The 12,008-nt window shown below is 35.6% G+C and overlaps 1 protein-coding gene across 1 annotated transcript in view; it reads left to right on the plus strand.

Moving 5' to 3' along the window:
• The window catches only part of SHOC2 (SHOC2 leucine rich repeat scaffold protein), a 93,895-nt gene that overhangs the window by 76,546 nt on the left and 5,341 nt on the right, over nt 1-12,008 (plus strand). Inside the window, exons 4-6 of the mRNA XM_002913558.4 lie at nt 3,373-3,503; nt 7,912-8,100; nt 10,889-11,011. Of these exons, the coding sequence (XP_002913604.1) occupies nt 3,373-3,503; nt 7,912-8,100; nt 10,889-11,011 (443 nt within the window). The remainder of the gene's footprint in view (nt 1-3,372; nt 3,504-7,911; nt 8,101-10,888; nt 11,012-12,008) is intronic.

The raw sequence follows: 12,008 nt of genomic DNA on the forward strand, positions 1-12,008 counted from the left end.
GTACTCCTGTGCTCTAAACAGTGATTGAATGAGGGATGTCAGTTGATGGAGCAAGAATATGGGGTCTTTGTGCTTTACTCTTCTGGCAGATTTCAGAGACTCCTTGGTAAATGCTTCAGCCATTTTATTACACTTCTTCCATAGGGAAAGCAGTATGGTATGAAGGAGAGAAAGGAATGGTCTGTCTTCCATTCCCCCCCCCCCAAGGTCAGCTGCCTTTTCTGTCTTCAACTTCATACAGCAAATTAAAATTTTACCATAAGATTTTTGAAGTTCTTTAAAATCAGACATTATCACTGCTTGTAGGAAAATTTCCACTGTTACCGGCCTTGTTGTAGCTACAGTGGGCATGGGATAGGCAAAGGATAAAATACTGATTTCTTCCCTCCCTCTCTATTTTAAAATGAAAATGGGTCAAAGAAAAGCATCTTACGTAGTTTTAAGATTTTACATTTTGTTCCTAATGGAGAGGAGGACAAATAGTAAAATGCTTTATCTTCTGCAGTTAATTAGGAAAATATGAATGAATGCCTGCTGTGGGCTTAGCACTGAAACTTATTCTTTGGGGAGATAGAAATATATAAGGTTTCGTACTTAAAGGGTTTTCAGTCTGTTGGGTGGAGGTAACTAACCCATGAAATGACTGACAGCACATAAAAACAAGTATAATTAAATGCCATCTTACAGTGAAAACAATATGTAGTCGTAGTCCCAATTTACAGGGAGATCAGTGAGGTCTTGGTAGAATGGCCAGGGAAAGCTTCATGAACAAGTGTGTTGGACTCAATATGTAATAAAAATGCTTTCCATGAGCACAACGGTATAGACAAACAGCATGGGAATAAGAATGAACATACGCTTCTGTGTCAAGAGGCGGCAAACTAACTGTGGAGTGTGGTCAGTGAATATCTTGAAGAATGATTGTTAGAAGGAGCCAGCTGAGTTTGATTCTAGTTTTGCCATTAACTAGGTGGTAGCTTTGATAAGTCTCTTCACATTATCTCATACTGAAGTCCTTGCTTATTTACTCTCAGATGGCTCTTATTGCCGCTGCTTAGGTGTTTTTTCATCTCTCTCTCTTTTTTTTTAATCAGGGTGCCTATTTAAGAATTCAAACCACCATGCTTTGTTTTTCCATAATTGAGCTCATATCTACACTTTATGGAGAAGATGAGCCTCACAATGTAAAGTGTCCAATGTCTTACCTCTACACTAGTATAAAAATGTCTCCATGATGTAAAATATTCATTCAAAAAAAGAATGGTATAAAGATATTGCAGTTTTTAAAATTAAAATGACTTTAGCATTGCAGACTTTATCAAAATTTTTTTAAATGACAAAAGCTATAGAAAATGAGGAAAATGCAAGTTCATAGAAAAAATTAATCTTCCATTATTCTACCATGCAGAGATAACTGTTAGTTTTGATGTTTTCTTTCCATTCTTTTCAACTTGTTTTTTTTACATTGTTGAGATCATACAAAGTGCATAATTTTTCTTATCTTTTTCACGTAACATCATAAAGTCTTTCCCATCTTAAAATTTTTTGTAACATAATTTTTATAGGTATAGAATATAGTAGAATACAGGCATATACGATAGAATAAAATCATATTTTGAACATATGTATTAGTTATTGTGCTACATATCTTACACACATTGTATTTAACCCTTAGAGCAATCCTGTCAAGTATTTGGTGTTATCCCCGCTTTATGGATGCGGAAATAGACTCAGTTAAGTAACTTGCCCCGAGTCACATAGATAACATAAAATTCTCTGTGACACTATGGTGTCTCCAGTTTAAATAATTCTTCATATATTCTTTTTTTTTTTTTAATTTATTCGACAGAGATAGAGACAGCCAGTGAGAGAGGGAACACAAGCAGGGGGAGTGAGAGAGGAAGAAGCAGGCTCATAGCGGAGGAGCCTTATGCGGGGCTCGATCCCATAACCCCAGGATCATGCCCTGAGCCGAAGGCAGACGCTTAACCGCTGTGCCACCCAGGCGCCCCTTCTTCATATATTCTTGAATAAATAGGTTGTACCCGTTTTTTTGCCACTGCAAATATGACTGTAATTAACATTTCATCACAAAGCAGATAATTTTATTTTCTGCAAACCCAACTTTTAAGAAACATTTGTATCGTATTCAATGTCATAGTACAGTGATAACAGTATTCTTGCCCTTATTTCTAATCTGTAAATTCTTTGGGGCGTTGGAAAGTCATCCAGTCCTCAGCTTGTTCCCCCCCCCCCCCCCCAAATTGACACACCTTCCCAGAATGTCATTGGAGAGATTCAGTGAAGCATCCTTCGTTAATTTAGAAAAGCATTTTATTTATTTATTTTTTAATTTTTTTTTTAAGATTTTATTTATTTATTTGACAGAGACAGCCAGCGAGAGAGGGAACACAAGCGGGGGAGTGGGAGAGGAAAAAGCAGGCTTCCAGCGGAGGAGCCTGATATGGGGCTTGATCCCAGGACTCTGGGATCACGCCCTGAGCCGAAGGCAGACGCTTAACAACTGAGCCACCCAGGCGCGCCTAGAAAGCATTTTAAACACAAAATTAACTTGTCTTTGCTAAGTGATAGTTTTTATTGTTGCTTTTGAATTCAGTTTTCTGCCTATTGGAATCTTACTGAAACAGAACCAGAAATTCTTGGCCTAGTTTCCAGACACTATTATAAGAAAGTAATGTAAATGAGAATAGCATACCTCTGGAATAGTTCCAGTTACAGTTCCTACAGGAATTGAAATGTTTGCTGAGTTTTTCTGCATTATAGTTGGCTATACTTACTGTATTTAAGTATCAGAATATTTTCATTATCAATGATGAATTTTTGTCTTAAAGAGGTAAAGAGTAAAATTTAGCTCTATTTAGTGATTTCTTGTAATTTTAATCACTGATTTCTTCAGCAAGAGGGAAAGATGCAGATGAATGATAACTAGATAGTATTATGAGGCATAGTGACGGCCCTCCTAGGGTTTCAAGGCTTAATTTGCGCTATAAGCTAATAAATGTTTTCTGTAAGTATTGTAGTGGTGTTAATCTAAGAAAGAAAGTTATTCAGCAACTTTCTGGAAAATGGTCAAAGCAAAAAGAAAGAAATGGGCACACTTCAGAAAGATGGTGAAAGTTGAAGACATTAAAATATTTGTCTCCAAAAAGTTAAGTGTGACACAGGCATCTACTTCTGTAATTTTTAACGCTGATAATATGTTTAATTTAAAACTAGAGGCTGGCTACATTACATTTGACATTTAAACCTGGCCCATCTAAAAATGTGTTACCAGCAGTTGTAATTTGAAGTCAGAAAAGAAATTAACATGTTTATCAGATTTTAAAAATTCCTTTTTTTTGGTATTCACAGGAAACCTGTCCAGTTTAAGTCGTCTTGGTTTGAGATACAACAGACTGTCAGCAATACCCAGATCACTGGCAAAATGCAGTGCCCTCGAAGAGCTAAATTTAGAAAACAATAACATTTCTGCTCTACCAGAGGTGAGAGGTGGTAAATCTTTACAGCTGGGTGAATAATTTGATTATCGGGATTGTTTAAATAATGAGTATGCTAGCATAACATAACATAATACTAATAAAAAAAAAATAATGAGTATGCTATGAACATTTAGCCGACACTAAGATAAATACTCCAAAGAAGAAAGAATAGGCATTATTATAGGAACATACTAATTTTTTCTTTTTTTTATATATAGAAGGGAGAAACCAGGGTGAGAAATCAGTGTGCTACATTCCCATGTAAGCATCACGTAAATCTTTTTCACATCATTTTGGAACTGACAATAACAGCTATTAAGGAAAAGTTGTATGGTTGGTTTTAAAGCTCAATTATCCCACCCAGTTCAATTACTTAAAAAAGTGATACAGAAAGATGATCGAGGAAAAAAATGAGCTACATAGAACATACTATTTATTAATCATGTTAATATTAGCTGTAACACTTCCATGACCCAAATTATTACCCTCCTTATACAATAATATTAAAGCCTATTTAGCATATACCAGTCACAAATTTGTTATTTCATAACACATTATTTTTAATTTGGGTTTTGTTCTATGAAAAAATATTTTCACTTATTTTGCTTAGAGATTAATTGGGCAGAATGTAGTACTCTTTTATTCTTTCGCTACATATTATTATTTTAGCATACCCACAACTTGTGTGTTTGCTTATAGTTATTCAAGCTTTATGTCTTATTGTAGTATTCTAACAAATAAAAGAATGGAATTGTGGATTTATTGATTGAACTTTGCAAAAAGTCTTTTTTTCTAATAATTAATGTTTTCTATAAGTGGCCCTTTATTTCTAGTTTTTCTGTGTGTGTGTGTGTGTATTTGAATTAAAAATAAGGGTGCTTTGGGCAAATGTTTTTAGATCTATACTATGCTTTATAAAGAACAACTTGAGTATACGAAGCTATAGGCTTGTAGCAATTGTTTATAAAATAAATGTATTGATTTGTTTCTAAGGGATGCAGAAAAAAGTACCTTTTAATTTTGCTTCTGTTATTCTGGGTGTTTGAGTTTTTAGAAAACCTTTTGATCAGAGTACAAAAATCAGTTTTTCAGGATTGTAGTTTCTAGGATGGAACAGTTCACTAAAACTGCTATGACAGTATCTCACCTGCAGTTTAAATGGGATAAGGAATAGAATCTGCAGATTATAGAGATAGCCCTGACAACTAGACTGTCTGGATTTTTGTCTTTGTTTGTTAGTGGTAATTTAGAATGGCAAAAATGGGTGGGATTCTATTGTTTAATGTCATCTCCTTTTCTAAAAGAAATTAGCACAATAATTAGACCTTGTTGGGATTACTTTAGGATGTGATTTGTGAGTTTAAGTAAAATTGACTGCTTTTACAGTGTCAGTAAAGCTGAATATAAAGACTGGGTGTATATTAAATTTTAAGAAGTGAGAAAATTTAAAACTTATTTTTTATATCCACTCTCATTATCAGTGAAGGGAAACTAATAATTATTGGGTACCTCTTAGGATGCAGACATTGTGCTAATTAGTTTCACATATAATATTTTGTGACCGGAATTAGTCAAGATTTATTTTCGATAAAAGAAAACAAAGAAGACCGCTCTCATTAATCTGGCTGTGGAAGCAGTGTATGTGTATATGTATGTATGTGTGCATGTATTTAACTTGGCCTATTTTCAGATAGAGAAGCTATGGTGGAAGCCCTTGATTGGCCCTGTCCAAATCTGGGGAAGGATTAAGTCTTATTTAAAAGAAGTCTGTGTGCTTTGGAAGCAGCATATTCCTAATGCAAATATGTAATTATCTGCATTTATAATAAGCACAATAAGGAAAACAGTAAAATCCAGTAGACAGCACTTACTAGACATTGAAGCTGAGTTAGATATGCACAGTCAGGAAAGTGGTTTTCAGTTGGGGTTACTGCTGAAATCAGCTGGCAAAATGAATATGCTTTTCCATTTGATGACTATCTGAAATTGGACTAGTTTTAATGTTAGACAAACACATAAGGAAAAGGAATTTAATAAATTCAAGCACATACTAGACAGCACTTACTAGACATTGAAGCACTTACTANAGCACTTACTAGACATTGAAGCTGAGTTAGATATGCACAGTCAGGAAAGTGGTTTTCAGTTGGGGTTACTGCTGAAATCAGCTGGCAAAATGACTATATGCTTTTCCATTTGATGACTATCTGAAATTGGACTAGTTTTAATGTTAGACAAACACATAAGGAAAAGGAATTTAATAAATTCAAGCACATATGCTCAAGATCTAAGGCTAGGGACTCTACATGGATTATCCCATTTAAATCTTCACTACAATTATACTAATTATTAGGATATTATCCAATAGGAAGGGTAATAAGGCTTAAGAGAGGTAACATTTTTGGCCAAATTTGTGCCTTAAATATTTTTCTGGGAGGTATTCTGAGAAATATATTGATTGTCTAATTCACCAGAGGTCACGTAACTGGTAAGTGGAAGACCTAAGATGGGGATCCAGATATATCTGACTTTTAAGGTGTCGATAAGCAACTGCATAGCTTCATTATATGCTCTAAGAATGAAAGGTTGGAGAGTTGCCTTCTTGTTGCCCCTTTTCAGGTATCTTCAGGTTTTTTCAAAGAAGAACGTCAGTAAAGTTAGTCAGCTGTAAGAATAATAAAAGTAACATTTTTGCCATGAGACTCAAAACTTCATGTACTTTCAGTAAAGTAGGATGTAGGCATTTTTCCTGAATTGACTGCCATGCAAAGTGTTCTCACCACTCTTACCTGAGTTCTTCCTTTTATCTGTGTACATCAGTAGACAAATGTTGAAAGCTTCTTAACGTTCAGCATAAAGAACAAGTTTCAGTTCACCATATAATTATACCTTCAATTACATAGTTATTTCATTCTTTCAGCTGGTCTTACAAATCAGCTGACACCTCAAGTACTAAGTCTTCAGTTTCCTCCTGGTATACAGCTGATATTTGAACATTATTTCAAATATACACACATACATACCTCACACAGCTTGTTTTCTCCCTGCTTGGGCCTTTACTTCAATCCAAAAGCTATTTACGTATTTTATCTCTTTAAAATGTCTTCACTATAGTTTACAAAATAAGGCATCATCATTTTACAAATGAATAAAATAAGGTTTGGAGAAATAATTTGCCCAAAGTCACAAGCCACTGAAAGATAGAGCCAGGGCTCAGAATTATTTTATAGTCTTTATCAGTATTTCTCAAACATTAATGAGCATACAAATCACTTGGGAATCTTAAGATTCATATCGATTCTGTAGGAGTAGGACCTAAAAGTCTACGTTTCTAACAAGCTAATGTTGCTCTTCCTTCAACCAGACTTTGAATAGCCAGAGCATATTACATATAATTTATTATTGATTATATACAGTTTTGTATTGTTTTCTTTTTCCCATCGGTGTGCTTCATTTCTCTAAATAGGGTTTAGTCATTTTAATGGCAGAATTTCTTTTATAATGCCTAAACGCCTAGCACTGTGGTAATGTCGTGGGAGGCTGAAATAAGGGGATATGGGGCTATTATGTGCAGTAAATACTTGTTTGATAGATGCGTATTTCCCTCTACAATTTTACCATATGGAAAAACAATATTATATAATATCAGGAAGTGTTGTCATCTTCTGAATTTAATATTCTTTAAAGGAGCCATTAAATTACTGAATAACAGCTTACTCTTAGTCAGGTATGGTGTTAATCTTAATAATAATTTAGAGGATAATTAACTCGGACCTGAATAGGATTGGTCACATAGCAAGTGGCAGAGCCAGGACTCAGACTCAGGACCGTGTGATGCCAAAGATTCCACTCTCTAAGGTTCTCAAACTGGCCACTCATGAGATACCTCTTACGATATACTTTTCTTTATAGAGTGATTTTTTGGTGTTTTGTTTTGTTTTTTAGAGTGAGTGTGCCTGAGAGAGAGGGAGTGTGGGCAGGGACATAGGGAGAGACAGAAGCCCAACCAGGCTCCACAGCCAACGTGGCTCCGTCTCTCATGATCCCGAAATCATGACCTGAGCCAAAATCAAGAGTTGGACACAAAATCAAGACTGAGCCAGGTGCCCCTTATTTATAGAGTGTTCTAAATAAGCTAAAGCCAAGGAATAAAAATTAGATTTTATATAAGTATGCGTATTCTGTTTCTTGTAAAATCTGTAAATCTAACTCTATTGGCTCTACATTCCTATAAAAAAACAGTTAGCTAGAGCTGAGTAGTGACTGTCCCTCTCTATGAGGCATCGCAGAGCTGGCCCAACCAGTCTGTCACTTCTTACCTGAAGGCCCTTTAAGGCCTTTGTGACTGCTGCTCTATATTCTGTGGAGTAATCTTGTTACAGTTCTAATTCCTATGTTTATTTGTTTACAGAGTCTGTTATCAAGTCTTGTGAAACTGAACAGTTTGACCTTAGCTAGAAATTGCTTCCAGTTATATCCAGTAGGTGGTCCATCTCAGTTTTCCACCATCTATTCCCTCAACATGGAACACAATCGAATCAATAAAATCCCATTTGGAATTTTCTCCAGAGCAAAAGTATTAAGTAAGCTGAATATGAAGGTAAGCCTCTGTTTGTTTTGAGGGGGAGAAAAGCTACTATTATTAGAACTTAACACTAGCATTTGTGTTTTCTCTATTAGTCTGGAAAACAGTTACTTGTTACTTGCTGATGGGGTCTAAACTGATAATGATATTTCAGGGCAATTTGTATTAGATAACAAATATCTTAGAACCGTGCATACTCTTAGCACTTTATCCTAAAGAAATAATCATGAATGTCCATGAAAGCATAGTTGTAGGGATATTTATTGTAGAACTTTCTATTTAATTGGTACCAACCTAATAAAGATTTCATTTTTTAAAAGTAGTGTATCTTCAATGGAATACTGTGAAGTCATTAAAAATAATACTCAAGTTTAGAAGAATATTAATACCAGTTGAAACATTCTCAATTTATGAAGTAGAAAAAAGTTAAAGCTTGCAAGACTGTCCTTCCACACAGTTTTTAACTGTTCTTAATGTGCTTAATTATATATTAACTATCTATAGATTTATATGTATACTTATAGCCAGAATTTTTAAAAATGTTTATCTTTGAATATCATAATTTTATGGATGATCTTTTTTATTGAGGAATAGTTGACATAAGATTGTATTAGTTTCAGTTGTACAACATAATGATTCAATATTCATATATTGGGAAATGATCACCACACTAAGTCTAGTAATGTTCATCACCATACATAGTTACACAATATTTTTTCTTGTGATGAGAACTTCTTAAGATTTACTCTCCTAACGACTTTCAGATATGTAATACAGTATCATTAACTATAATTGCTGTATCTTACATCCCCATGACTTATTTAATAAGCAGGAAGTTTATACCTTTTGACTCCCTTTACCCAGTTTGCCACCTCCTAACCTTTACCTCTGGCAACCATCAATCTTTTCTTTTTTTTTTTTTTTTATCTTTGAGCTTGGTGTTTTGTTTTGATTCCATATATAAGTGAGATCATATGGCATTTGTCTTTCTCCATTTGACTTATTTCACTGAGCATACTGCTCTCAAGTAGTCACAAACAAGATTTCATTCTTTTTTATGGCTGAATACTGTTGCTGTGTGTGTACTGCAATTTCTTTATCTCTTCATTTATCTGTGAACGCTTAGGTTGCTTCCATATCTTGGCTATTTTAAATAATGCTGCAATGAACATGGGGGTGCATATATGTTTTTGAGTTCATGTTTTCATTTTCTTCACATAAACACCAAGAAGTGGGATTGCTGAATTGTATGGTAGTTCTATTTTTAATATTTTGAGGAACTTCCATACTGTTTACTATAGTGGCTGCACCCATTGGCATTCCCACCAACAGTGCACAAAGCTCCCCCACCCTTTTTTTTTTTTTTTTTTTTTTTTTTTTTTTTTTTAGATTTTTGTTTATTTATTCGACAGAGATAGAGACAGCCAGCGAGAGAGGGAACACAAGCAGGGGGAGTGGGAGAGGAAGAAGCAGGCTCCTAGTGGAGGAGCCTGATGTGGGGCTCGATCCCACAACGCTGGGATCACGCCCTGAGCCGAAGGCAGACGCTTAACCGCTGTGCCACCCAGGCGCCCCCCCCACCCTTTTTAAATATCTTTACCAGCACTTGTTATTTCTTGTCTTTTTGATAACAGCCATTCTGACAGATGTGAGGTGGTATCTCATTGTGGTTTTGATATTCATTTCCCTGATGATTAGTGATGTTGAGCATCTTTTCATGTACTTATTGTTATAGCGGTGGTAATGATATTAATTCTGAATGTTCTGCTTATAATAAGAGGCTTAGAACACAGCAGTCCAGGTGTTCATTAGTTTTTGCATTTGGTGGTGCATTTTTATGGATAGGATGTTTCTGTAACGTTAGCATGGAAAGGCTTGTTTTCAGTGAAATAAGAAAAGTTTGCCTAGAGCTTTGCCTTAATTTTTCTGCAATAGCATGACAGATGTTTAATAAAAATTTTTTTGAAAAAAGTCAAAATGAAAGCTGATATTTTCCTCCTCATAAGCACCAGTAGTAATTTTTTTTAAATGAAATTCCTGGGTGGCTCAGTCGTTAAGCGTCTGCCTTCGGCTCAGGGCGTGATCCCAGCGAGTTCTGGGATCAAGCCCCACATCAGGCTCCTCTGCTGGGAGCCTGCTTCTTCCTCTCCCACTCCCCCTGCTTGTCTCTCTCTTACTGGCTGTCTCTGTGTCAAATAAATAAATAAAATCTTTAAAAAAAGTATATATATATAATGAATAGGTAATAAATGTAAATTTTATGATAAAAGAAATGGATGTTTGCTACTTAGAATTTCTCTTACTGATGATTTTGTGTAAAATGAGAGAAGTAATCCATGTATGTTGCAGAAAATTTAAAATAACCCTACCACTTGAGAGGTAGCATCACAGTTAACACACTGGCATACATCAGGGGTACTGATGGTCCTCTCTTGATAAAAATAGCCCCAACAAATACAGTGTGGTAAGAGTTGTTATTGATGAAAATTATTTTATATGTAGATTTGAAGTAGCAGGAGGAAAAATAGCGAATCACTGGCATATATTTCATAATTTTTTTCTGCATGTAGCTATATCTAATTTTTAAACAAAATTTGGATCACACTATTTATCATCTGTTTTTATTATTCAATTAGAAATTTATTTTTGCCGTCTCTTAATGGATTTTCAAAGTAAAAATTTTCTTTCCACAGGGAGGTGTGTGTATGTACGTGTGTGTGTGTGTGTGTGTGTGTGTGTGTGTGTGTGTATGGAGCTTTGTTTTTGTGGTTCTACTGTGGTTACTTCTTTTTGTCTTTTCCAGGACAATCAGTTGACATCACTTCCCTTGGATTTTGGAACTTGGACCAGTATGGTAGAATTGAATTTAGCCACTAATCAGCTCACAAAGATTCCTGAGGATGTGTCTGGTCTTGTTTCTCTTGAGGTGAGTACAAAAGAGCATTTATTTAGAACTCCTTAGACCCTTCTGCAGTTATCTTGCTTATAAAGTTTCCAGTTAAAATAAGCAATTTCTGTTGGGGGGCGATCATAATTAGAAATGTTAAAGCTCTCTTAAACATATAACCGTATTAGGATGATGAGGTATTAACTTAATCTGGGCTCAGTGCTTCTGAATTACTCTTGCCCACTAAAAGTTGGTAGGTTTGAGTGCTATAAAGTGTCTTTGAAAGAAAGGGCTCTAAAATTTAGCATCTTTTAGGACATAGTTTTTCCCTTAACTCTATTTAAGAATCCTTCACTGATGTTTACCAAAATGATTATGGAGTCCTCAGACTGGCATTGAGAACCTTTCCTACGATTCTGGCCCACTTTTACATCCTAATTACCCATGTACTCTCTTATTTAACTAATAATTAGATTATTTTCTTTGTTGGAAATTTGTGCATGGTTCTAGCTCTGTATACATTTACTCTTTTGTTTTAAGATTTATTTATTTGACAGAGGGAGAAGGGAGCACAAGCAAAGGGAGCAGTAGGCTGAGGGAGAGGGAGAATGAGGCTTCCCGCTGAGCAGGGAGCCAGATGCAGGGCTCAATCCCAGGACCCCGGGATCATGACCTGAGCCAAAAAGATGCTCAACCGACTGAGCCACCCAGGCGCCCCTGTACATTTAGTCTTATTATTCTCAGTATCTAGAGTGCCCTCTTCACATCCCTTTTTTTTCTTTTTAAAATTATTTTCCGGGGTGCCTGGGTGGCACAGTCGTTAAGCGCCTGCCTTCGGCTCAGGGCGTGATTCCAGCGTTCTGGGATTGAGCCCCACATCAGGCTTCTCCACTAGGAGCCTGCTTCTTCCTCTCCCACTCCCCCTGCTTGTGTTCCCTCTCTCGCTGGTTGGCTGTCTCTGTCAAATAAATAAATGAAATCTTTACAAAAAAAAATATTTTCCATAATTAAAGATCTGTCTTATTGTCCCCTCCTT

This window comes from Ailuropoda melanoleuca, chromosome 6, assembly GCF_002007445.2.
Source record: "Ailuropoda melanoleuca isolate Jingjing chromosome 6, ASM200744v2, whole genome shotgun sequence".
Classification (NCBI taxonomy): domain Eukaryota; kingdom Metazoa; phylum Chordata; class Mammalia; order Carnivora; family Ursidae; genus Ailuropoda; species Ailuropoda melanoleuca.